We start from the raw sequence: 27,421 nt of genomic DNA on the forward strand, positions 1-27,421 counted from the left end.
GACACAATGGGTAAAACCCAGATGACTTCCATGAAAGCTGCCCTCCACTTCTCAGATTAGGCCTGTGAGCCAAGCTGGAAGCAGCCAAAATCCTGTCTTAAGAAGTTCCTGTGCACAGTGGAAGGTGCAGCTGGAAGCATTTATGCTGGAAACCCTGACTGGGTGATCATCCTAAAATTGTTGCCATATGTCTCCAGCAGGGACGGCAGGGCCCACAGTTGTCCCTTCACCCCCTGCAGCCTCTCTTCCATCAGCACTTCAGTCCTCACCCATGGGAGCCCCCGGAGTAGCTTCATTAGTTTAATGATTTTATTGAGCATCTAGATTCCTTGCAATAGGCCAGGCCCTGGAAATGCAGACATAAATCCAGCATCATCCCTGGTGTAGTTCACAGCCTAGAAGGAGAAATGAGAAGTAAATCAACAGCTAGGATGTGATGTGATAAGAGTCAGAATGGAGAGTAGCACAGAAAGGTGAGAGCTTTGAGGAGGGGGTGAGGAGGGGGCTCCAGAAGGAACAACACTGAGGCTTTTTTTCTTTTTCTTTGGAAATATTCATATATATTTTTTAAAGTTTGGAATAATTTTAAACAGAGTTGAACACACCAATTTAACAAATATTAACATTTTGCCATACTTACTTCAGATCTTTAAAGAAAACAGTTCTAAACTGTTTCAAGCACAGGAGCCTTTCAGAGAATAGTATAACAAACACCCATACATTGAGGTGGTGAGGGGCCAGGCCACCTGGCTCTGCAGTGGGACACTGGAGAGGTGCCTTAACCTCTCTGTGCCTCTGTCTTATTTAAAAAAAAAAAAAACAACTTACACACTGCTCTATTTAAAATGGGTAACCAACAAGGATGTACTGTAGAGCACAGGGAACTCTGCTCAGTGTTATGTGGCAGCCTGGATGGGAGGGGAGTTTCGGGGAGAATGGACACATGCATACGTACGGCTGAGTCCCTTTGCTGTGCACCTGAAACTATCACAACATTGTTAATCGGCTGTACTCCAATATAAAATTAAAAGTTTTTTTAAAAAACCACCTGCCTCTAAAGGTAATTGCCGGGATTCATTAAGGTAAAGCTCTTTAAAAGGCAAAATTTCCTCGCACGCACCATGTGCTTAATAAACATTACCTGTGGTTATCCACGTGCTCATGACCCTCCTTGTTGAATCAACATTCTGCAGCATTTGCTTTAGATTAGTTTATAAAGAAAAGTATAATATCACAGATGCTCTTAAAGACCCCTGTATGCACACCTCCCTGTCCTGACTGCTAAGGAAAAAGGACAGGGCCTGGTGCGTCAGCGAAGACCCTCAGGAGCCCGTTTCCCACCACAGAGGATCCACCCAACCCTCTCCTCTCTCCCGGGAAACCCTTGGGGTCCCTTTTGATGGCTCCTTTCAAAAAATAAACCAACAAACAAAAAAAGATAAAAACCTCACCCACACTTGCTCCTCAGTCGGGAAAATTCCACCCTGTAGGGGCTGGCTTTGAGAGGAGAGTCCCAGGGGAGCTGCAGGAAGGGGGCTTAGGACCCCTGAAGTCATTGCTGCCCGAGTGCTCTGGAGGCAGGAAATGAGGATTTAGGGCTGTAGCCCAGCCAGGAGCACTCAGCCTCCCTTAGCCCCAAGTCTCTTTCAGTGAACAGTAAGCTTGGGGAAGACGTCTTTCTGGGAACTCTGCACCCCTCCAGGTGGATACTTCTTGCTGAGTGAGCTGAGGAGAGAACCCCTGATTTGTTCAAGTTAATCTGACAGAGGCACACGTGTGGTTCGTCAGGCACAGATATTTGTGGGGAAGGCCTTGGGTATAAGTGTATACTAGCACCCAGTCTCAGCTGGAAATGTGCTCTCCCGTCACCCCCCGGCAGTACCATCATTTTTTATCTCAAAATGGGCCTTCCCCCATCTTCCCCTCCCCTCCGCTTCCCCAGCATCCGCTCCAGCCACTGCTGAGGAACAGCTGCTCTGAGGCCCATCTCTCATCAGCTGCCTTATCTCCCTGATGAATAATGTTCCCCTTCCCCGCAGCGGCAGCCTGGCAGGAGGCCCGCCCCAGCGTGGAGCAGGCTGCTGACAGGGCTTGGAGCCCAGGCAGCTGTCAGAGAGCAGGACGCTCCCCTGGCCCCCGCGTGGGGTGAGGGCTAAGCTCCCTGCCTCACAGACACATGGCACCCGGAGACCCCACAGCCATGGCGAGCTGCACCTCGCAAACCCAGCCATTCCAAGTACACCTCCGCACCCTTTGGATGCGGTAACTATCCTGGGTGCCGGGAAAACAGAGGCCCGTGAGTCCTGCTCCCCAGAGGTGGGGACTGCTTATGGGAGATGTGATTTGTACTTATGGTACAGAGCTCTATATTTCACAGTTCTGCGACCCAGAGAGCATGTTTAACCACTCCTGGTCTTGGTTTTTCCCATTTGCCAAATGGGCTGATGATAGTGTTGTATAGATGCTGTGGTTCTCTGCTCAGAACCCCCTTGCCAGCCAGTGCACCCATCCCCTGCACTGTGAGTGCTGTGGTAATGGCTATACCTCTGGCCTTCTCCAGAGCCTTTGGCTTATGGTAACAGCATCCCTGAGACAGCCGAAAGGCTATCTCCTTCGGCCACCATTCCCCCTCCCATCAGGGGAGCTGGTAACTGACTGATATTGGGGACACAAAAGCCCAGTTCTCTTTCCTCAAGATGGGACAACTCCATGGGGCTATTTATGCTCCAGAAATTTCTGTAGATCAAGCCAAGGCTAGAGCTTACCCACAGCTACATCCATCCTCAGCCCCTTCACCTGCCTGTCCTGCTTCTCTTGTAGCTTTTCCTCAAGAGCACACCCTCCCTCCATGAATCGTAGGCTTTGGAAGCCTGTTTTGGGCACCTCGTTTAGGGGACTCAACCCAAGACAAGGACCCACTTCACAGGGGCTTTATGTGAGGATTCGATAAGATAAGGCTTGAAAAGCCCCTTGTGGGTGCCTGGCACTCAGCAAGTACCCAATAGTCAGTGATCGTGATTCTTATAAACTACTGTTACGTGACAGAATGTCACAGGGGAACTTGGACAGGTACGACAGAGAGGTTGGTGATGAAAGCCTTGGTTCCAAGTCTGCAACTGGAAGCAGTTATCTTAGGAAGGGCCCTTGGAGGTCACTTAGCCCAACTGTCCTTTTACCATTGAGAAAACTGAGGCCCAGAGAGGAGAAGCTGCAGTGTCAGAGACCCACGGCAAGTCAGGGGCAGAACTGGGACTAGACTATGCCATGCTTTGCCCACCGTTCCTCATGCTCTTTTGCTGTCTTGGGATCCTTCGTCCCTGCTAGTTGTTGAAGTGCTGCTGACTTTAGATGGGCCAGGACCCTGGGAAGGGAAGTCAGAGCACACTCCATTTCCACATGCACGTCCTGAGCACCTACTAGGACCGGACACCTGCCAGGCAGTCAGGGGCGCGGTATACACAGATATGCAACAGCCCCTGGTTGTTCAGAGACCTTCACTGTTTTCAGAGTGTGTGTGTGTGTGTGTGTGTGTGTGTGTGTGTGTGTGTGTGTGTGTGTGTTGGTTAACTTTTATCCCAGGAAGTAAATAATACTAGCCCATTCTACAGGGAATGACTGATTCAGAGTGAGCTTTGAAAGACCAGTAAGAGCAGATAGATAAGCAAGAGCATTCCTGGGCTCACTTTTTACCATATTAAATACATAGGAATATTCTTAATTTCCACAATGCTTTCTCTGAATAGTCTGCTGTCCTTTTCATTTTCCCCAAGTATGTATAGAGTTACAAAGGTGAGACAGATCGTGGCTTCCGGGTATAGCTGGAGTCCTGTGTGGCTGAAGTATAGGATGCATATCATCTATTTGACCATAGATGACCACAGTGGAACTGGAGAATTAGACCTTTTAAAATCAAACCAAACTCAGAATTCTCTGTGTCATGCTATAGCAGTTGGGCTTCAATCTGTACACAGTGGGCAGCCTCCAAAACCAGGAGAGCAACACGCTCAGATGTGTGTCCTACGAAAATGTCTCTGGGCAGCGTGGAGAGGAGACTTGAGAGGCAAGGCAAGAACCCTGCCCCCAGATGGAGGCAACCTTGGATAGGTGAAAAGTTAAGTAGGAGACCACAACTCGTGAGCTGTCAGGAGATGCTGTGAGAGGAATTTCCACATGAGCCAGACACCCTGAAGGTGACAGGAATGGAGGATGGGAAGAAATTGTGAGGAAGTGGGATTTGAGTTGGAATTTTTGAAGGGCAGTTTCCTAAGCATGGGGAGTGGTGTGGACAGAGTGCAGTATGAATGGATGGAAGATGAGCGTGGGGTCAGCAGGACCATGGACCTGGGCAGAAGGTCGTCCTAGGAGCACAGAGGTGTCGGAGCTAAGAGGAGGCCCAGGCCACTTTCTGGGGAGCGCTGAGCCCCAGGGGAAGAAGTATGAACTCCCACCTGTGGGCAGTGAGGCTGCTGGAGGATTTTGAACAGCAGAGTGGCAGGAGGGAAGCAGGATTTCAAGATTAGCGCAGGAGTGGGATGTAGATGAGGGTGGCGGCGGGAGAGGGACCTCCCCCCGCAAGTTGGAGAACACGCACTGCCCGCTTTCAGGCCACATCCCCCCGTCCAGATAAGTTTGGTTTGCACACACAATGTGGTCCCATATTTTTTTAAAAGGAGAGATTTCACACAAAAAGATTTCATATAAAAGGCAGGTTTCTGGCTTCATTTGAAAATCAGAGGATTTGGTAAGACTGGACCAAGTATTTCCATGTGGCCACCATATGCTGGAGTTGGTCACAATTGCCCCCTATAGGTGCAGACTTGAGTTTCATTAGAGTTTTTCCCATAGCAGTCCTGCTTTATTTATTTTTGGTGCATGGTGATTTTTAGAAATTTTTGAATGAGCCATCAGCATTTAAGTAACTGAGAATTTCTTATAAATATCCAGATTTGGGCTTCTTTAGAAAGGCATTAGGGCCACCTGGGACCTCGTTCCTAGGAGGCCATAATGTCTAGAGCTTAGGCTGTTTTCCATTTCACCAGTCCCTACTTCTCCCAGCTCTCCACAGAGGCCTGCGTTAGCTGCCATCTGTCATAGAGGCTGTGCTCCTACAGGAAGACGAAATGTTTCTAGCGCTCAAGTCGTTATCAAAAGTGGGAAAACGAAAGATAGAGTAGGGGACGTGCCTGCTCCTAAAAAAGGGGGAGAGAACATTGTGGAAATGAAGAATATTCCTGTGTTTAATTTGGAAACAAAGAGAGTATGTGTTAGAAAAGACCACCAAGGACACTGCTAGAAAAGACTGGCCCGCTCCCCTAGCCTGATGTTACCTGCTTGGGCCCTGTTGGCATGTAGCTTGGGAATCCCGGGGCAGAGGCAGGGGGGTCACGTCACACTCAGCACTCAGCCGTCTGGATTCTGCGCTTCAGAGGAGCAAGAGGAGGGATTTGTGACCAGGGGTTAGGAGCTAAGGGTGTGTCGAGATGTCCTGGGCATGAGGCAATGGGAGGGAAAACCAGAGTGAGAGTGGGGAGTGGGAGTGTAGGGGGAAACCCTAGACACTTCTGGAGTGGGGAGTCGGCTCCCTACATAGGGGGTCAGAAGAATCGCAGATGACTTCAGGGTGACAGATCCTGGGTTCCTGGGGGCATGGGAGGTGCCTTAACAGAAGTCAGGAGATCCACACTGGGGGAGGCTGATGACTTAGGGTCCAGGCACAGTGAGTCTGAGGTGATAAGGATGGTGCTGGTAGCACACTGGCTGTGTACATCAGCTTTGAAGCACTCAGGTCTCATGTGGACCTTGTTCTTGTTGTGCTTAATCTCTCGGTGCCTTAGTTTCTTTTTAAAAAATTATTATTTATTTATTTACTTTACTTTTGTTTTTATTTATTTATTTTTAATTGAAGTATAGTTGACTTACAATATTATATTAGTTTTAGGTATACAACATAGCGATTCGATATTTTTATGGATTATTGGTGCCTTAGTTTCTTGAAAAATAAGGCTATTGATAATCTCCCTCCTATAGGGTCCCTGTGAGGATTAAAGATAACATAATTAAAAGCCTAAAAATGCCTCCTGATGCAGAGGAAGTGCTCTGTTCCACTATTGCCTGTGAGGACAAGGTGGGTGAACCCACTGAATGGAGGCGATTTCACGGGGCAGGGAACCAACACTGGGCCTTGGAGAAGAGCCATAGGAGGGGAGAAGACACAGTGAGGAGCCGGGAGGAAGCAGCTGGGAAGCAAGGGGAGAGCGTCTTCAGGGCGGGGACAATGAAGATCATGCAACAGAGGCCACGAGGACCAGGGTGAATTCGCCCCCCAGAGGGCTCTTGGCAATGTCTAGAGACATTTTTAATTGTCACAGCTGGGCATGGAGGTGCTACTACATCTGTTGGGTGGAGGCCAGGGATGTGCCTCACCCTACAATGCACAGGGCAGCCCCCACAAGGAGTAATTCTGCAGGTCCAAAGGTCAGTAGTGCAGAGAGCGAGAAACCCTTCTCTAGATCCAACAGCTTCCAGGTTTGACTCGTGGTTCCACCAACAACAGCTGTGTAACCTCGGCAAGTTCCTTAACCACTCTGTGCCTCAGTTTCCTTATCTGGAAAATGGGGATGAAAATAACAGCTGCTTAAATGAGTCGGGCTTAAATGATTGAAGATATGCGGAGGGCTTAGAATAGAGGCTCATTGTACATTAGCTGTTATTAGAAATCAAGGAAATGGAGGGCATAGCAGAGTCCATTTGATCCTGGAGTTTGGCTTTTAGGAATGATCTCAGTGTGATTTCACTAGGGTGGAAAGGAGAATGGCAGCCAGATGCAGAGGGTGATGGAGATGGGTATGTGGGAATTGGGGCTAGCAGGCACAGACAGTAGCAACTGGAGGAAGTGGGGGAATAGCTAGTTATGGTTGCCAGGCCAAGTGAAGGGGTTGTTTTACATTCAGTTATTTATTTATGCCAATCAAAAGTTCTGGTTATTGCCCAAACCACATGATAACAAAAAAGGAAATTTTCAAAACGAAAGAAATCACCTGCAGCCTCGCCACCTTAACAAATTAACGATGTTCCCGCTCCCCTTCCAGGCCTATCATTTTTACAGTGCTTTAGTCATTACACAGATTTTCTTTTCTGTTGTTTTATGTCACATGAAATTGTCCCATAAGCATTTTCCATGATGTTACATCATTGTTAGATTTATCGCTTTTTTCCAAAATGAAGATAAACCTCATTGTTTTTTCCTAGTTGTAAAAATGCTTTGTGCTCTTTTTTTTAAATGCAGATGGTACCAAAAAGTCTGAAGAAGAATGTAAAAACCCCCATTTTCCATCCCACCCTACAGAGATAGCCAGCTTAGCATTTGTGGTGAACATCCTTCCAAACAAATCTCCATGCATTATTCTTTTTGTTGATTTGTTAACTCTTTTACGTAAATATGAACATTACTGTCATTCATTTTTAACCTTGAAACGCAGGTTTTCTTATTGTTGGAGTCAGGGTTGTTGTTTTGGGAAGTGGGGAGGGGACTGTGGATGGATACACACAAGAACAAAGAAAGCCAGGAAGCTGCTAGAAAGAGGAAATACTGCGGGTGTGCAGAGTATTCGTTTCCTGAGGCTGCTGTAGTAGCTAAGTACCAGAGGCTGGGCGACTTACACAACAGAAATATATTCTCTCACGGTTCTGGAGGCTGGACGTCTGAGATCAAGGTGTCAGCAGGGCCAAGCTCCCTCTCAAGGATCTAGGTGAGGATCCATCCCTGTCTCTTCCTGGCTTCTCTTGGTTGCCAGCAATATCTGATGTTCCTTGACGTGTAGACACATCACTCCAACCTTTGGCTCCTTCGTCACATGGCATTTTCCTCTTCCTCTCTGTGTCTGTGTCCAGATTTACCTCTTCTTATAAAGATTCCAGTCATTGGATTAGGGCCTGCCCTACTCCAGTATGACTCACCTTAACTTGATTAAATCTGCAAACACCTATTTCCAATTAAGGTCACACACACACACACACACACACACACACACACACACACACGCACACACGCACACACACACACACGCACACACACACGCGCGCGTAATGGGGCTCAGGACTTCATTGTATCTTCTGGGGGGGACACAATTCAACCCATAACATGTGGGATCCCCAGGGTGATGGAGGAGGAGGATGGAGGAGCAAGGACGCCTCTGAAATGAAAGGGAAGGAAGAGACTAGGGTAAAGAGACAGAGATTCTGAGGCTGAGAAGGGAGACGAGGAAACCTACTTCCTCCAGCAACTCGTGTCTGTGTTTTATTAACCTCCTAGTAGTTTATAGAGAGCCCCAGGATCCATCAGAGAGCCTGGCTGTTCATAAACCCTGCCGGGCCCCTTCCCCACCGTCATCACGCCGTGCAGCTGGCAGCCGCTGTGCGGGCCCCACAGACCTCACTGCGGCATCCTGTTGTCTGCTTCTCGCCAGATTCCTGGTTGGCTGCCACCTACTTTCTTTTCGGCCTGGACTAATTTGTTGCAGTCCTCAGGCTGGAGGGAAGCATCGCTAATTCCCAAAGTCCTTCCACATGGCCCACTCAGAGCCCTCCGTCTGCCAAGTGTGCACATCTCCTCTGTTCTGTCCTTGCTGGAGGTTATGGTCCCTCAGCCTTCGGGAGTGTGGCCATTCCCCCTCCCCTTTTCCTCAGGACACCTGTTTTTGCTGGCTTGCTCAGTTCTCTTGGTCTCCTTCCCACAGATTTGGTACCTGAGGTTGAATTTTCAGAGGGGGAGGGGAATGGGGAAGGATTGTGAGAAATGTGGAGAAGTTACAAGGACAGCCGAAGTCTTTGCTGGTGGACGCAGATGTCAGGAAGTCCAGAGCCTTCCCAGGTGTGGCTGGGGTTAGGTCTGAGTGTGATGGGTAAACATGTGACCAAAATTAGCAACATTGTCACCCTTGGTCAGCCTGGCTCTCCGGGAACAGGGGACTGTTAAAAAATAGCAGTCAAGTGGCTGAGAATAATGAGGCTTCTATTTATTAACTTAGGTCCCAGGCAAAGCCCAGCCAAAAATCTTTTCTTGCCACCGCAGGCTTCTGCACATTGAGGGAATTATTACACTTCTCCAGTGGTTAAAAGTCACTCAGCCTTTGGCCCCCTACCTCTTGACGCTGCCTGGAGCACCTAATAATCTCCGAGCAATGCGTCACCTGTCCCAACTCTACCATTTAATTATATGCTGTCTTTGATTTCCTCTCCAGTGTCGACTGCCACTTTTGAGAAAGACCTGGGATCAGAAACCCAAATAATATAGCTCATATTAAGTCTAAATAACAGGAAAACCCAAGTACAGTCTCCAACCAGGATGTGCCAGCTTGTTTGGAACTGAAGGAGGTCTTCTTGCTCAGGCATGACAGACACAGGGTGTGGGCCCAGTGGGTCTGTGGAGACAGAAGAGCAGGAGGGGGTCATGAGAGTTGTTGGGAATTTCTACCTAGCCTCATCTCTTGCCACCACCTCATCAGACCTCATACTCCAGCCGTGCAACCAATTGCAAACATTGCCACTTCTTCCCAGTATCAGCCAGAGCAGTAGTGATGGGAAGCGCCAGAACCAATTCAAACTAGTGTAGGCAAAAGAGAAAACTTAATAGCTCACATAACTCAGAAGATAAAGATGGCTCTGGTGTCAGGATCCAGGGGCTCAGTGACGCAGACAGGCTTTTGTCTCCCTCCTTGTGTTGTTCCTAGTGGCACTTCTGGTACAGGTGGGATCCCTCCATGGAGCAGGAAACGGGTGTTCATCAGCCCCACGTGACATCACTCCAACTTAGCTGGCCCCTCAGAAGAGGATTGTGACGGGCCCATTTGATGTCAGCAACGCAATCCTTAGACCAGTTAATGCCCAGGGAAATGTGGTTCTCTGGTTGGAGAGGATTTCATCACGGAGTCGGTTTCCCCCCAGAAAGAAGGCTACTGAGAAGAGAAAACAAAACCAGCACATTCCATTACACCCACCACTTCAGCGGTTCGTTCATGCAGTTGCAGGTGCTGTTCCCTCTACCTGGAAACCTTTAATACCCTGTCCACCTGACAAAGCCCTACTTTTCTTCCATGACCCAGCCAGCGCACACTCGTCCACACCCTCCCCAGACAGAGGGCCACCTTAGTGTTTCATACATGCCTCTGTTATTTCACTCACTCACTTTTTCTTTTGTTCTTTTAGCAAATCCTTATCCTTTAGCTTTGCACCCACCTCCTCTAAGACTGTGAGTTTCATGAAAGCAGGGATTGTGTCCCAGTCATCTCAGGATCTCCAGCCTCTACAGGGATGCTTGGTCCACTGTCAGGCCCAGAAGCTACTGACCACATCCTTGGATGTTGGGGTGACATGCAGGCTGTGGCTGTTCCCTGACTGGATAGAGAACCTTGGGTGCTGGGTATGGAGGGAGGAACTAAGTGCTGGAGTCACTAACTTTTCTGCTTTCCATGCAAATCCCTTGTATCCCAGGCTGTCTGGAAGGACACTGTGCATTCTGGGCAGCAACCAATGGCAGAATTGGAACTGTGACACATGCCTGGTTTGCTGTGATACATTACACATGGAGAGTGTTTATTTCTCACATATTGTATCTGAGAATCTTAAGCAGTCATGGGGTCTGACTTTCATTCTCGGGGGTTAAAACCTTCTTGGTGACGCTAACATACCTCCAGGAACACAGGAGTCATTACCTTGTAAGGCAGCCCCCTGGTTATTAGGGGCCACAGGTTATCTCCTGGCTACTTTGGCCATCAGTCCTAATTCTTTTCTCTAGGGCCACAAGGAAAGAGGTCACTCTTTTTTCCACTTCGTGTTCATTCATTCTTTCATGTGTACATGAATTCATTAATTTCATCATTCATTTAAAAATATTGATAAGGCCTATTTTGTCCAAGATGGGCAGGTCCCCTGTTCTCATTGAGCTGACATCTTTAGAGGGGAGAGACAGACAATAAACAACTTAACATATAAACAGGAGAAATACAATTGTCATAAGAGCTGTAAAGAAAAGAAAATAGGGCAACATGAGGGTTGGGGAAAATTTCAATAGAGCGAACAGGACAGGTGTCTTTCAGGAAATGAATTTGAGCCAGTGAGTGATAAGAATGAGGCACCCGCGAACAATTTGGGAAAAGAGCATCCAGGTTGAGAATTAGAGGGAGGAGCAGTTGTCAGTGTGGTTTGGGTGGAGGTGAGGGAGGGGATAAAGTAGAAATGAGGATGGAGAGGTGGGCAGGGACCTTGTAGCCATGGTAAGGAGGTGAGGATCTGTCATCGGAAAGAGGGAAGACTTCTGAGGGTTTTGAGCATGGAGTTGATGTATAATTTTAAAAGAACACTTGGAATGTGGAAGCTTGAGATAGATTCCCAAATCCCGGAAGACAAATAGGAGGTGGCCACTACTTTATTTCAAAGAGTAAGAAAGATCTGATTTAGAGGTGAGCTCTAGACAGCCTGGAAAGACAGCACCATAATACCTGGGGCTGGGGTCAGAGTATCCCAAGACAGGCCATCGGATACTCTTCTTGGAAGGTGTTCTGGGAAGGGCACCTCCTTTTTCTAGATAGCCAGATTCCCCCCCACCCCCAGGCTGTGTTCTTCTTATGAGTTCTCCACAAACAGTGAAAAACTAGGAGGCTGCCCAGCACAAGACTTTATTTCCTCCTGGAGCAGAGTGCAGTTGCCCTAGTGAGGCACCAAGTGTGCTAGCACCATTGTCTGTGAGGGAAACTACACTGCCAGGAAGAGGGGGCATCGTGCTGTCGGAAGTGGGGCCCCGGAGGACCCCCTTGGAGCATCAAAGCAGAGAGAGAAATCAAAAGGAAAAGACTCAGGGGGAATGGAAAATGTGTTTCCATATTTTCTTAAGATTCACAGCCATAAAAAAAAAAAGGCAAGCAACTAGTAAAAACATTACTGCGTGTGACAGATAAAGGGCAGCATCCTAACACAGAGCTCACGTCAATGAGGAAACAGGCCCCATTTTTTTTTTTAATGGGGAAAAATGTGAGCAAACTTTTACAGAAAAGAAAATGCATATGGTTAATAAAAGTACTCGATCTCACTAAAATCAGAAAAATGAGAACTAAAACAGCAGTGGGGTGCAGAGTATCTTTTGGGGGAAATGGTTTATAAATTGAAAAATGTATTTTTTAAAGACTGCTGTGCTGGTGAGCCTGCAGTGAGGAGCTCGCTGTCAGGTGCAGTGGTGCTGTGCACCTTTAAAAAGGGATACTCTTTCGAGTGCCTTTAAAAAAGTTCATACCCTTTAACCCAACGATCCCACTTCACAGACTCTATCTTAAGGAAATAGTTTTAAATGCAGAGGTTGATTTGTGTGCAAAGATGTGCATGTGTGAAATATTGGAAAGAGGCTACTTGATAATAATAGATGATTGGTTGGCTTAATATGGTATATCCATTCGGTGCACTATTACTAGGTAGCCATTAGAAATGATATTTTTGAAGATATTTTGGTAGGGAAAATACACTGCAATATGTGGAAAATAGCAAAATCATAATTAACAGAAAGCAGGAAGTCAATTATGAGTATGAATGCATATTATATATATGAAAATAGGTTAGTGGATCATAATGTACATGTAAGGAAACACATAGAAAAGTTATTAGAATTTTCTCTGAGTTGAGAATTACAGGTAATTTTGTTTACTTCTATGTGTTTTCCAAGGGTGTTTTTTCTTTTTTTCCACAATGAACATATATTATTTTAAAAATCAGATAAATGTAGAAAATGGTTGTCTTATAAGTCAGTGCTCCCTTTGGTCCTCAGATCCCTGTGAGAGACACACACACCCGTTCATCCTGCCTTCCATCTCTTTTGCTGTAAGACACTGCAAGGTGGAGGGCAGAGAGCAGACGGAAAGCAGGGAAGTGGGTGCGACCTCCTGCTGTGCCACGGTTTTGCTGAGTGACCCGGGACATGTCACTGCCCGGCCACAGGGCTCAGTTTCCGCATCTGTAAAATGCACTGGTGGAGCTGGTTCACCTCTAAGAATGTAACAGGACTGTAGGCATAGCAGGTTCCAAGCTTCTAGCCCAACGCCAACCCTAACCACAGTGACATCACTGACCGCTTCCATCAGCAGATGCCACCCACACCCAGATGTCACCGTCCACGCGGTCGCCCTCAGGACGGGGGAGACCCTTGCCCTTTCCTTTGGGAGCAGGAGGTGATGTTCATGTACATCATTCATTCCTTCAACACGTCCTTGTTACGCGCCTGCTCCTGGGTGCCAGCCCCTGGGGGCAAGCACCATAAGGCCCAAGCTCAGAGTGATTCAAAAAGTGTCTTCCCTGGGGGCAAGTCTTTTCCCTTTGAGAGTTATTTTAATTTATATTTGAATTATTTTAAAGAACTAAAGTTTATTTGAAGCTAAGTGTCTGACTCTGGATGAGCCAGATGCATCACACCACTTGAAGTGTAAACCACCTACCTACCATGAGTCTGATTTTCTCGTGTGACTTAGAAATGAGGAATCCAGAAACAGGTGGATCCTTGGCAGTGTGAATAAAACAATGTGTGAATCCACCTGGAGCCATGTGATGGAGGGAAGAGCATGTGGACTTGGAGCCAGATGACCTGAGGTCAAACGTGGCTCTCCTGCTTCCCAGCTTTGTGACTTGGGGAAGTTCACAACTTCTCTGACCTGCAGGTTCTCATCTGTAAGGTGGAGAAATAGTCCCAACCTTACCCAGGTTTGCTTGTGAGCATTAATCAGGATCTTATTTCCAGAGGGACCTGGCAAAGAGGGACCTGGCAAAGAGCCTGGCATGTTCTTGGCCATCACGTCAGTACTCTAGCTGCTTTCCAGAGGTTGCTACTTGAAAGGGGCAAGACACGTTGGAGATATACGAGAAGAAAGCCATGTTGCACCATCGTTGAGATCCAGGGTTGTGAGGCTACACAGACCTGGCCCTGCCTCTTACCTGCAGTGTGTCTTTTTGAGGAAGTGACCTGATCTTCCTGAGCCTCAGGGTGCTCATCTGTGAGATGGAGCTGATGGCAGCAGTACCCACATCCCAGGGCACTTGTGACGACTCAGTAACATGTGCCTCCACCGTAGTGCCTAGTAAAATCGCAGTACATTCACTGAACTGTTTGATACATTTTTTTCCGATTGCAAATGAAATAGTTGTTCAATATAGAAAATTTAGAAAACGACCTTAAAAAGAAATAGAAGGAAGTATGAATTGTTTTCAGTCCTTTTGCTTTGCAGTTGCTGTGTGTTTGCATCTGAGCTTCCTCATCCACACTCCCACACCCCATCTGCATTCTGAACTGAGGCGCTATCCCCAGCAGGCTGTGGCATGTTGCCCTGATTGTTCCATCAATGCAAGGTATGTAACACTGCTGCCGGCCCCTCTCTTGGCAGATCCTTCAAGCCGGACTTCATCCTTGTCCGCCAGCATGCCTACAGCATGGCCCTGGGCGAAGACTACCGCAGCCTGGTCATCGGCCTCCAGTATGGAGGGCTGCCTGCCGTCAACTCCCTCTACTCCGTCTACAACTTCTGCAGCAAGCCCTGGGTGGTAGGTGCTGGGCCAGGCTGACCTGGAAGGAATGGGGAGGCAGTGGCTGACCTCCCAGCCCTGAAGTGGACCCATTCCCCAGCATGGAGGCCCAGTAATAAAAGGAGTCTTTTTAAAGCAACTGAATAAACAACTTAGATCCCAAACTCCTTCTTGTAATTATTACCCAATGATATTATATAGCATATTATGATACAGTGTTATATTATAATAATGTTAGTGGTAAGAGGGGGTACCCTACTGCTCTTATTAATATTTGAGCATGTCATCATTTTTGTTTAAAGGTCAGCACTGTTTATTGAGCACTTACTATGTACTAGAAAACTGTGCTGCCTGGTGCTCACGCTATTGCTGTCATGTGAGGTGAGCATCATTACTCTATTTTACAGAGAAGGAAGATCAGCTTTAGGGCCGTTAAAGAACTCCTCAGGGTCATGGAGCCAGGAAGGGGTGAAACCCAAACTTGGACTCATCTCTCTCCAATCCCTAATGCTCGATTCCTCTCCCACTTTTATTCATTAGTTTCATATTCATTCATTTGATATGCCTTTCCATCCAAATGTTACCTGTAAGAGAGACTTTTCCTAAAATATCACCCCATCACTCCCCAAATACTCTCAAATTTCTTACCCTGCTTTATTTTTTCCCCAAATACTTATCTCCACCTAGAATGATATATTTATTCATTCATCTGTATTATCCAGCTCCCCTACTTGAAATAATGTATTCATGCAACAAACAGAGCACCTACTATGTTCCAGGGACTGTTCTAAGTTCTAGGAACATGGCAGTGAGCAAATCAGACCAAAATCCCCGGATCTTACATTGTAGTGAGCAGGGGCACATGCAGTATGTTAACAGACATGCCAAATATTTAATATGACATGATAAGTGTCAAGGGGAAAACAAAGCAGAGAAGGGGAAGAGGAAATGTAGAGGTTGGGGGGTATGTAGGATGTGCTCTGTGAAGCTCTTAGCCATCTCATCTCTTCTTTTCTTGTCTCTCTGCATGGTCTCCTGGTGGTAAGGCAGTGGTTGAGAACATGGGCTCTGGAGCCAGACTGCCTAGGTCCAGGCTCCTCCATTTATGAGCTGATTAGCCTTGTGCAACTTGCTTGATCTCTCTGAGTTTATTTTCCATGTTTGTAAAAGGATGATAAAAATAGGGCCCTCCTGGTAGGGTTATGAGTTAATACATGTAAAGTACTTAGAATGGTGGGTGGCATTAAGTACATACTCAATAAATGGTAACAACTATTATTGTCCCTAGTATTAGGAACGAGGTCTCTGCAGAGCTGGCACTCAGTATTTATTGAATGCATACACGCATTAATTTAGTAGATATAGATAGTCTTTAACCACTGTTACCATGGCTTTGGTCTCCTCCTCATTCTTCCCTAACCAAGCTTTTAGGCCTGCAACATCCCAGAAAGGTCCTAGGTAGTATTAGTTCACCCTCCTTGTTTTCCCACATAATCATGGTGATGGTAGCAACTACCATTTATTAGCACTAACTGCACTCTGAGCCCTTCACATGCATATTGTATTTAATCCTCAAACCAACCTGATAGTAGGTATTTCTGATATCTCCATTGTACAGATGAGGAAACTGAGGCTCATGCAACCAGTAGTAGGTAGTGAAGCTGGGCATCTCCAAAACTCCTGCTTGATTATGGAATTACTCTCCTTCTCTGGACTTCAGTTTCCTTATCTGTAGAATGAGAGACCCTCCCATCATTTCCCGTATTTCTGAGGTCCCTCGAGCCCACTAAACTGACACTGTGTTGCACCACAGCTGCAGGTTACAGCTCAAGAATCTACAGACCAATCCTGGCCTGATGCAGAAAGTTCCTAAGTTATCTGTTCTTTCTTTGTGAGCTCTTAGTATTGAGTTACCCCAAAGTAAGTTTGGCACAAGACTTAGCTCCTCTTCTGGCCATTGGGCATCCACGTTAGGCCACACATTGCAGCATATTTCTTCTTCGTGATCAGCGTCTACCTTTCTCTTCCCTGCTTTTGTTCACCAGCGGCTCCCCTTTGCCTTCTGGGTGAATTCCCAGCTCTTTGTCTGGCCTCTAAGGCTCCTGGTGGTCTGTGACGGATCACTCTCCAGCCTCCTCTCTCACTGTCCCTTGCACCCAAGGCCACAGCCACGGCAGCCACTGAGTGTCTCCAGCACACACTTGTTTCACTGCACATCTGGAGCGCCCTCTTCCTTCTCTTATGTCATCTGCTCCAGGGAGTCGTCCTCACCCCCACTCTGTCCCTCTTCCAGGTCCCATAACCCCCTCGCTTCCCTCCAGCAAGACATTATTATCCCAACCATCTGCCCACAGGCGGTCTTTCTCCAGGCCTGGTCTACGTGTTCAGTGTGTTGCCCCAATATTAAGGTGCAGTGCTGGGCACAGAATGAGCTCCCAGGGGTGCTGAGTAGGGTGGGTGATAGAGGAGACTATAAGTCTGAGGTCTGCTTTTCAGGAGCTTACCCACTAGCTCTGGAGACAGTAACTATCTCCATGGCAAAACAAGGAAGTGCTGAAGCAGGGGGAGCACAGTGTGGAAGGGATGCAGCTTGTGCTGTTGGAAATGAGTGGGGTTTCTAAAAGCAGAGAAAATACTTACTACTAACATAGCCAACATTCAGGTGTACCTATGGAGCAGGGCTTGCTTTTAATACACTGTATATTTAATCCTTACAACAATCCTGTCAGGTTGGATCTCTTGTTTTCTCCATTTACAAATGAGGAAACTGAAGCTCAGAAATCTGAAATGACTTTCAAGGTTACACAGCTAGTAAGTGGTAGAGGATCTGAACCCAGAGTCCACACCATAAACTACTACACAAATGCCTCTCAAAAAAGAAGGGCATTGCAGGCAGGGGACTTGACATGAAGGTCAGCAGCTTGTGCTTGTGTGAAATGCTAAGAGCGTAGTAAATGCTTATGAAATGTGATTGAGCAGAACTTAGTGGACCTGGCGGGAATGAAGGGATTGGTACATACTGGGTAACAACAGTTGACCAGTGTTCTCTCATATTCTGCCCTAGTTCTCTCAACTCATTAAGATCTTCCATTCCCTGGGTCCTGAGAAGTTCCCGCTTGTGGAGCAAACGTTTTTCCCCAACCATAAGCCAATGGTGAGTGCCCTTTTTTACTCTGCTTATTTTTGTGATATGGCATAAACACAGTTGTCCATGTACTCAGTCCATTTGAGTGGAGGAGGTGGGCTCAGGAGCTGCTTCCTGACCACCCAGGCTCTAAGGAAGAGCTGTGACATCCTATAGGAATACCTGGCTTTCCTAGGAGAAGGGTCAGGTCTCCAGGTAAAATTTCAGGCGGTAGAGCAAATGACAAAGAGGGACAGCATTCCTTGGGACATTGGGAATTTTCAGCAAATCAGGGGACAACTTGAGCTGGCATATTGGAACCAAAGGTTGATAACAAAGGTGAAAGATGTTTCAAAGGTAGGATGTTACCTTGAACCCTTGAGCCCTGTGCAGGACCTGGTTTCAACTCTTATTTTAATAAAAGCAGTAATATTTTGTTTGCATTGATCGTCAAAGGGCAGTTTCCTTGTGCATCCTCTTCGCATTCCAACTGTTGAATATACTCAAGGTTGTCTCTGGGAAGTGGTTGGAGCTTCCCAGAGAACTTGGAATAGTGGGATAGCCTTCCATTTGGAATATGTGGGATAGCCTCCCATTTGGATGGTGGGAAAGGTGAACATCTTTTTGGATGAGGTGGAGAGTTCTCCATCCTGCGGCCAGAAGAAGTTGGATCAAGAGTTCTGGGCAGCTGGAAATAGCCCGTGACATGCCTGCTTTCATGGTCGGTGGTCTTGTTAAACTGGTCAAAGGAATGCGGGGCCATGGCCCCATGCATGCCTTGCAAGGAATGTGAGTCTTGGGGAACAAGGTAGTTAATAGGGTATTCAGTAATCTCAGCTGAGGATGATGCCCTGCTTGTAGAATCCCAAGCTTAGGCTGCTGAGCTTGACAGTCCTGTTTGGAGACACTGATAGGTGTCTCCAGGTGGGGGACAGTCTAACCAGGCAGAAACATTTCTCATTGATTATCTTTCCCTTATATCTGATGCAGTGAGAGGAGTCATAGAATCCAGGATGTGCTGGTTGGAATAAGAAGGGCATGTGCAACCCAGCATATTCCAACTAAGTGACAACACCGTGGAGAAAATTCAGGGTGTATCCTCAAACCAGCCTGAGTTTGAATCCCAGTTCTGCCTACTTACTAGGTCTTGGGTCTCTGTGAGCCTCAGCTTCCTCAGCCAAAAACCATGGATGACAGTAGAACTACCTCATTGGGTTGTTGAGATTTAATGTGATCATGTGTATAGGGTGCTGTGCTTGGCATACGATAGGTGCTCAAAATAGAGTAGCTTTAAAATAGGGGCAAAGCCATACCCTGGAACACTGTCAACAATGGGATGAAAGTTGGGTGAGGGGTCTGCAACCAACCCAGCCCATTGAGGGTGACAGGCCCAGCTGTAAGTTCTGGGAGGCGTTGGCTGGCTGTAGTGAGTTCCTGGCATCCCCAACTTGGCCAAGCCCTACTCGGAATTTCAGGCAGGCATTTGGCATCAAGGACTGCTGTTTGAGCCTCCCCCGCCGACTTCCACCAGCTTGAGATTCTTAGGAACATTCCTCCCACCAGGGAAGGCCAAGTCAGGGCCCCAGTCTGGGAATACCTGTACCACTAATAGGCAATTAGATATTGATCCAGATTCCATAGAACTAGGGAGAACCCTGGCCATAGAATCAGGGAGCAAGGTCAGGGATGGATTAGCAGCCAGGAGGAAATCTAGGATGCTGCTCCTGAAAATGCACCTGACTGGGGCAAGGGCTGGGGCAGGGTGGGTCCACGCTGTAGAAGTGAGTGGAGGGAGGGGAGTGTGCACAGGCCAGGAGCCAAAGCAGGCAGGACCTGGCTTCCAAGGCCCTCTGTGATCCCTATAACCCACAATGGCAGTCAGGACACAAGGAGACAAGAGACTCTATCAGGTGTGTGATAGAAATAAAACCACTTTACTGTTTAGAATAAAGGACACACTATAAAAAGTGAACATTATGCAACATTACAAGACAATATACATTCACGGCATATAAAATTCATAAATAACATGGAGGAAAACTGTAAACAGTGCTACAAAATTTAGCAACAAATACATTCCTTCCAGACAGGGTTTTCTCTGGTTGGTTTCTCTCCATCACTTCTGGGTTTCAGGACAGCAGACCGGCTAAGGAGGAAGGTGGGGGTCATGGGAGAATTTACGAAGCCCCTCCCCTTGGAGCATGAGCCCTCCTCGTGTCTCCCAAGAGCCAATTTGGAAGCTGTTGATATCTGTCTCCCCAACACTCCCCCATTTTGTTTTGCTTTTGCTGTCAGAATTTAAGTGTTTTTCTTGTGTAAAACTATTTCAGTGATATTTTTACTTTAGCAGCCAGGAGCCAAACACTTGGGTGTCATTTTTGGTTAATCCATATTGTTGATCATTGAGCATATGATGAAGGGCAGAGGCAGGGGAGGGTATTGTCTCCTGGGGACCACAGTTCCTATGAGACAGCTGTTCCAATAAGTCATTTGTTTCTTTAATTGCTCAAGAACCATGGTATGAAAAATGGTGCTCATGGGCTGTAGCTTGATTGCCATGATGTAGGGTCTGGGACTGGGTAAGGCTAAAGCACAAGAGTCTCCCAGTATTATCTACCCTGGCCAGATGGAGCACTGGCCTGAAAGGTGAGAGCCTGGGTGTGGTGCTTCTGGATAGGGAGACAGAAGAGATGGCCAGGGGAGGCCAAGAGAGCTTGGAATCACAGGTCCCACGGCCCTGGATTTTTAGGAGAAATTGTGGCTTCCCAATGGGGTGGACAAACGGACTAGAGGGAGAAAGGAACGGGAATGACCAGCAGATTGCCCAGGGCCAGGTGCCTCAGAGCAAGGATGTGAATGTACTTGCTATTTTTTCTCTCCTCCCTCCTAGTCCAGAAAGCCACTAGGATGCCGATAGGGAGGAGTCTGGAGGAGTCTCTAGTGCTAATTCCTTCTAGTTTCCCCAATTCGCCAGTCTAGCTGCCTGCACAGTAGAAGTATTTACCCTCCGTTCCACTGTAGAATTTGATTCAGGAAAATGGCGGCGTGTGGGTTTTGTTTTTTTTTTTTCTTTTTCCTCTTAAACACAATGTACACATATTACAACCTACACATGACATAAGATTTAGCAAAATAAAACGTTCACGATATGAATGAAATACAGAAGTGTCTCAGCTACATAAATGACTTTAAATTATACAGTAAGTGAACAGGTGAAATAAACAAAGCTATAGCTTATAGAAAGCTCAAAAACCGCCCTCTGACATCACTCTGCAAAGGACACTTCTTTGCTCAGGACCTGCAGTTTTCCTTGCCAGGGCCTGGCAGATAGGACTGTGGTTCCACCAACTTTTCAGAGGGAAACTTCAGGTGACTCATGCTCAGGCCTCACCTCACGCCCCTCCTTGTGTGAGTGGAGATGACCCCACCAGGGACCAAGAATAGCCAGATGCCTCATGGAGGTCACACTGATGCCCAGTTGTGGGAGGGCTCTTGTGCAGGTTGGGTTAGGGGTTCCACCTTGTAGGACTTTGAGGTTCAAATAAAGAAAATCTTAAAACACCAAGTCTGGCGCTCACCCCTTAAAAACCACTGGCCTGCTGACCTCAGCTCCTCCTGCTCACGCTGCCCCATTGAGAGAGCAAAGGCCCCCCCCCACCCCCATTTCCTGTATGCCAGATGTCACAACCGCAAGGTGAAAGGTAGGTAATGAAATCAATCCCAAGGAAACCGGATGCCTGTACTGCCTTCCCGCACTGGGGTCCTGCCAAACACCTTGCCTGGGCATTTGCATTTGTGTGCAAGACATTACAATGTATTGTCTGCTTCTTTTTTTTTTTCTCCTGTTTCAGTTGGCAGCTCAGTTTCCTAAAGTGGAATGAACTGAAGATACAAATACTGATACAGGATAAATACCCATAATCTGAAAAAAGAGACGGAGCAAAATCATGTTAAATGCCACCATCCTACCATCCCCGGTTCTGTAAAATATACATTATCACCTACTCAACACTAAAACTTAAAATAATTTTATTTAATCAGAGAATTTATATTATAGTTTTATTTCAAAAAACACAACAAAAACCCTACAGCTGATTGCAGAGTAAGGCTTTCCCAATGACCACCAATTTTAACTTTATGAGGTGAGGCCCTCAGGAGGTGGCATACACCCACCAGTAAGCTGGAGGAAGAGGAGCAAGTTGTCCCCAAACCCAGGAAAGGTGGCTGTCTAGCCAAGGCAGGACACTGCAGCTTTCCTCCCTGTGCCCAGGCCCCTGACCCACATTAACTCTCATCTCCCATCTGAGCCAAGCCAGTAAGGCAGTTAAACGAAGGCCCCAAACATGAAGCAGGAGAAAAGGAGAGGGACAGAGGTCAGATGACCCCAATTAGAGGGATGCTGAGGGCGCTCAGAATTTCAAATTTTAATTAAAATGAAGAAAAAAAGGTCAGCTTGGAATGTCATGATTTTCTTTAAACAAGCAACAACAACAAAATAGAAGAGATTAAACTATTGGCGTATTTAACAGCATTGAACAGAATTCTGTGTCCTGTAAAAAATTAGCTTATGTCCCCATGTGGGTATATGCAAATGTGTATGCAAACACATCCCCCTAGGTGAGATAAATGCTACTTTGGAAATAGTATTCTCTACCCAAATCTACTTGTCCTATATCTGTGGATAGTGTACGGTGTTTGTATCTCTCCAATTTACATAAAGGCAACTCCTGGCCAAATCTACTAAAGAGTTTTCCAGGAGGAAATCTTGTGGGAGGCTGGGAGAGGAAAGACATTCATCTCAGTCTTTCACCTGAGCTTTTGTCCAAGGCAGGCAAATTGCCTCCTGACCTCAGGCAGATGTTTAAGTCTTCACCAACTAAGAAAGTTCTGTTATTCTGGCCTGGCTGCTTGCTCCAGATTCAGAAACATCTGGTCAACCCAAGCATCGTTGGGCTGGGGAATTGTGTGTGTACTGCATCATCCAGACCAGACCCTCTTGCAGTTTCTTCCTCCCCTCCCTCCCTCTCACGTGCAGACACAGACAGACATAGTCTGGTGGGGACATGCAGTAGCATCTCCTTGGTGTATAAGATCTTCTGCGTACCTTGAGTCTATCTGCTTGCTGCCCTTGGCTGATTTGAAACAGTTGGCTTTTCAGCAGCTTCCTTGTCTGTGTCCTTTATGTACTGGGGAAGGGGGAAGAGAAGGGCAAAGGGAGGAGGGTCTGGGAGATGGTGAGATGGGGAAGAAGAAAGAGGGGTAGGTATTACAATGCCCAAATTGGGTAGTTTTTCAATTTTTGTTTTCCTAAAAAAATATAGATTATATCATCACAAAGAAGAATATACATTCCTCATTCTTTCTGGCATGGCACCAAAAATTTCCAGGTGGAAATGGGTGATGTCAAAACCAAAAAGAAAGGGAAGGGTGGGGCCAGGAGGATGGTTCCAAATAAACTCCATATGACAGCGTAGATTTTCCTTTAAGTGTTCGAAGTGCTAAATTTGCGAGAAAACAGGCACTAATTTCATTGTCATCATCTGGGAAGAGTTAGTGTCCAAGGGAAGCTCAGTGGGAAGGGAGGGAAGTGAGGTGGGGCAGGGTCTGGCACTCAGGGGTCTGTGGCATTGATGATGCTTTTGTCCGGGGGGGCCCATCCTCGGTACCAGCTGCAGTAGCCACCCTTCTGCCGGATGCAGGCATAGTGTTTGGACTGGTAGCCAGGGTAGCCAAAATTGGAGAGCATGTCGGTCCAGAGACACTCGTTCTTGGAGGTCACAAAGCAAGGCAGGTAGTAGCAGGATTTGATCTGCAGTGAGATAACAACCAAAGGTTGGTGGAGTCCGCTGTGGTGGACCTAGGCCTGATGCTTGCCCGAGTCTGGATTCAGAACTTGGGACCACTGCAGGTGGAGCCCAGCCACATCACTCCCTTAGTGAAAATAATATAAATAACACTCACCAGTACTTGTTGAGCACCTACTGTGTACCAGACATTCTGCTAAGTGCTTCTATATTATTCTCTTTAATTCTCATAACAGATTTATCTCCCTTTTACAAATAATAGAGCCTCAGAGAGGTTAAGTAACTTGCCCCAGGTCACACAGCCAGAAAGTGGTAGAATTAGACATTTGGGAGTGCTTTCCCCCTCAAATCGTAACAGGCAAAGGCGGGAGCTCTCAGCTGTCGTAGGGAATTGAGAAATTAGAAAGATTAAAGCATACACTCTAGAGTCCAGCTGCCCTAGGCTAGAAATCAGGCTTAGTGAGCTGTGTGACTTAGGGCTAGCTACTTAAGCTCTCTGGGCCTCTGTTTCCTCCTCTGCAAAATGGGGACAATTAAAACTGTACTAGTCATAATCACTGTTGTCCCATTTTGCCGAGTTGTTGTGAGAATTAACTGAGAGAATGGCCTAACTGCCTCCCACAGCAGCAAGGCTGTGTGCCCTGACCCTGTGCTTGGGTCAAGGAGTTGGGCCAGGTTGAAGAGTGACCCTCTGCAGCAAGTGGTATCAGCAGTCCTGCGCCAGCTTGCCCACCTGGGGCGGGGGCCGCCAGTGAGTCAGCTGCCTAGGAGAGCCCACTTGGGGCTGCTGGGCAGGACCTGCCAACGTAAGGATCCTGTACCTGCCACAACCTTGAGCCACGGGAGGGGCCAAGGATGCTGAAGAGCCCTCATGCCCCAGCAGCTGCCAAGTGGGCAGCACAGATTACAGCAGAAAGGCATTCTTTCCTCGCCTTCTTCACTGCTCAGCCTGGTGCAACATTCCTCACCACTCCTTCTCGGACCTGCCCCTCTCCTCAGGCCTGACATGCATACCCTTCCCAGCCTCACGGCCCAGTGCCCTGTACTGTAGGAGCTGATGTTTCTGGGGCTGCGAGCCAGCACCTCCCCTGCCTGCTCTCCCTGGGGCTTACCTTGCAGTTACAACCCAGATGATATCGATAGTTCAACCCCTTGCGCTGAGAGAGGGTGAGCTGGTCCCACCTCTCCACGAAGTTACACAGTCCTGTGTACATCTTGCCATCATAGACACGGCCTAGAGGAGGAAAGGGACAACAGGGGGGAGTTGTTTTGTCCAGAACCCAGTCAGAAGAGAAAGAATTCATATCTACTGAGTAACCCCCTTAGGCCGGAACTGTGCCACGTACTCTTGAGTCCCATGGTTTTATTTCATCCTCCCCAACACCTTTTAGGATGAGTTGTATTCCCATTTTCCAAATGCAGAAAATTAAGTTCAGAGAGGTTAAGCGATTTGCAGAAGGTCCCAAACCCAGTAAGCACTGGAGCTGGGGCCAGAGACCAACTATTCTCTTCCCGTGTCAAGGGCTTTTTGATCTTGCTTTTGTTTTTTCCTTTCTACGTTGACTGCCTAAAGGTGGATAACTTTCAAAGACAGACCTAATAGGTTGTCCTAAGATGTGGAGAGCAATAGGTACTAGCAATTTCTTTTCATTTACAGTAAAGCTGAGAAATTGCAAAACCAGGCAAAACTAGGTTTCCTCCCCAGAGTCAGTGGTGGAGCGGAGACTAAAATCCAGCCTCACTGTAGGAGCTTCAAGCTCCCACCACTGGTCAAGCAAGATGGACTCAACACTGGATACTCCTTACAATTCAGTGGGCTCATCTCCAAAGCCCTGAGAACAGTGCTGGGTCTACCACTCCTTCTCCATCCTCTAAAGTGAAGGAACAGTGGACCTTGGCCAAACCCTGGCCTAGATGCTGGAGTTGGCCGTTACCTGTCAGCAGGTACTGGTACTTGTTGACCTCTAGCTTAAGGCCACAGAGACTTTCAGAAGCTTCTGTGTGGATGTACTGCACGTGGGGCATCTTGGTGAAGCCTCGGTACATCTGTGGGCAGAAGGAGTATCATGAGAGGGGGACCAGGGCTCAGAACACATGCTGTCATTTGGGCTGTGGGATCGGATTCCCCTAATAGGCCACTGTGTGGCCGGTCACCGACCTACCTACCCCAGGGTCTTCGCTTTAGAGACGAGGCCACCTGCTCCTCTCTTGTCTGAGCCATGGGTGGTGCCTTCCCCGAGAAACCTTCCCATCCAGCCAGTCACACCTCCCATTCCATTTTACAGATGAGGAGCCTGAGGCCCAGACAGATTAAGTGGCTTGTCTAAGGCCACACGGTTGGCGAATAGCAGAGGTAGGCATCCAAGCAGGGGAATCTGCTCTTAACCATTATCCTATGCTGTCTCCCAATGCAGCCTCACAAGTTCATGGCTAAGGGCCCCTGATGCAGGCAGATGCCATTTATAGCTATCGTGCCTCCTTTGTCAGCATGCGCTCAGAGCCACTGGTGTGAACATAACAAAGTCTGAACCCACTTGGTGATTCCAGGTCAAGTCCACGAGCATTATGCAGGCCCGGATCTGTTGAGACAACTGCTAACCGTGTGAGCTGGTGGAGGTGGGAGGGGGCACCGAGGTGTTGCCCAATCCCATTATCCCCCAGTTCTCAGAGTACACAGGCCCTGGATGTCTGGTGGTCTCTAGGCTTATCCCAAGGGTTTCCAATAAGACAACGTCTCTATTTTAGTTCCTGGCATGCATAAGTAATTTACTAATGGTAATAAAAAGCCAGACATCACCTCATTGGTGTCTCATCTAAGTGCCTCCCATTCAGTCTAATGGGCTGTTTTTCTTTCTCCCCATTTTCTTTTAAGTGGCGACTGGCTGGCGAGGGTAGGTGGTCCATGAGGCCCTCTGCCATCACAAAGGGTCTCTTGGACCGACAGCGTTTGGGAGCCTCTGCCTTTTTAAGGGGAGTGCTGTTCTAATTGTGTGCAACCATCGGTGCAGGTGCTTTTAATTTACCTGGCCTCCCTTCTTAACCCTCTTTTCCCTGGAGGATCTCCAGATGAACGAGGAAATGCAGCCAAGAGCAGGGAGAAGTGCTGTCCTCTCAGTTTTCAGCTGTGCTGTCGGGGAGCATGGGCGTGTCACATCCTACCCCCCACTTCCTCAGTGACGGATGGTGCCTCTCTGGCTTTAACAGGAACCATGCTTAAGGGTGCTGCTGTGTGCATGCCATCAAGTGTGGCCTCGGGAGAACATTCCCTGCACTCACTCCCAGGCCCAACAACTTCTCATTTTGGTGTGGATGACCCGTGACTTTTTGGCAAGTGTTTCAACTCAGTACTCTCTCTAGGTCTTTCAGGCCAGCCTATTGAAGCCTCAGTTTATTCCATGTTGGTCTGTCCCCTGTATCTCTTTTCTGCTTTATGGGTAAGAATCAAGCCCCTGCCCAATAAGAACTCAACTTGTTGAAATCAGCTTGGCATCTCTGCTACTTTTGAATTGAAGAACCCTTTATTTTAACATGGTTTCTAGCACTTGCATGTGGAGCCAAAATCTTAACACATTATAAATGACTGAGTCTGACAAATACAGACCTGCCTTTCAGGGTCAATTCTGAAAATAACAATATGGTAAATGTATGGTAAAGGCAGGTTTTACTCATTTTGTTGTCTTTTCTTTATAATAATCCAGCTTGATCTAAATATTGATCCTAAAGTATTATTAGGTCTGTAGTCATAGAGACCTAGAACTGGTTTGACAAACTTAGGAGGGTTATAACAGGTTTATAATGTCCTGAAATCAGAGAATCTGAGACTCTCGGAATTGGAAAGGGTGTTAATCTAATCCAGCCAATGCAATGGAAGATTAATGGTAAACTCGGGTTCTGTGGACAGACAGCCGGAGTCTGCATCTTGTCTCTGCCACTTATTAGCCTC

The 27,421-nt window shown here is 47.3% G+C and overlaps 2 protein-coding genes across 5 annotated transcripts in view; one reads left to right on the top strand and one right to left on the bottom strand.

Annotated features, from left to right (window-relative positions):
• Positions 1 to 27,421, top strand: part of SYN3 (synapsin III) — a 456,423-nt gene that overhangs the window by 137,879 nt on the left and 291,123 nt on the right. For all 4 annotated transcript variants that reach the window (XR_014252562.1, XM_082421000.1, XM_082421002.1 and 1 more), the window contains exons 5-6: positions 14,412 to 14,568; positions 17,615 to 17,704. Coding sequence is in view for 3 of the 4 variants with exons in the window: in XM_082421000.1 (XP_082277126.1) it covers positions 14,412 to 14,568; positions 17,615 to 17,704 (247 nt within the window). In the remaining variant the exon portion in view is untranslated. The remainder of the gene's footprint in view (positions 1 to 14,411; positions 14,569 to 17,614; positions 17,705 to 27,421) is intronic.
• Positions 19,588 to 27,421, bottom strand: part of TIMP3 (TIMP metallopeptidase inhibitor 3) — a 56,425-nt gene continuing 48,591 nt past the window's right edge. The window contains exons 3-5 of the mRNA XM_082421026.1: positions 25,413 to 25,524; positions 24,591 to 24,712; positions 19,588 to 23,483 (exon numbers count right to left, since the gene is read on the bottom strand). Coding sequence (XP_082277152.1) covers positions 23,286 to 23,483; positions 24,591 to 24,712; positions 25,413 to 25,524 — 432 coding nt within the window. The 3' untranslated portion in view covers positions 19,588 to 23,285. The remainder of the gene's footprint in view (positions 23,484 to 24,590; positions 24,713 to 25,412; positions 25,525 to 27,421) is intronic.

This window comes from Balaenoptera physalus (genome assembly GCF_965194825.1).
Source record: "Balaenoptera physalus genome assembly, chromosome: 13".
NCBI classification, from domain to species: Eukaryota; Metazoa; Chordata; class Mammalia; order Artiodactyla; family Balaenopteridae; genus Balaenoptera; species Balaenoptera physalus.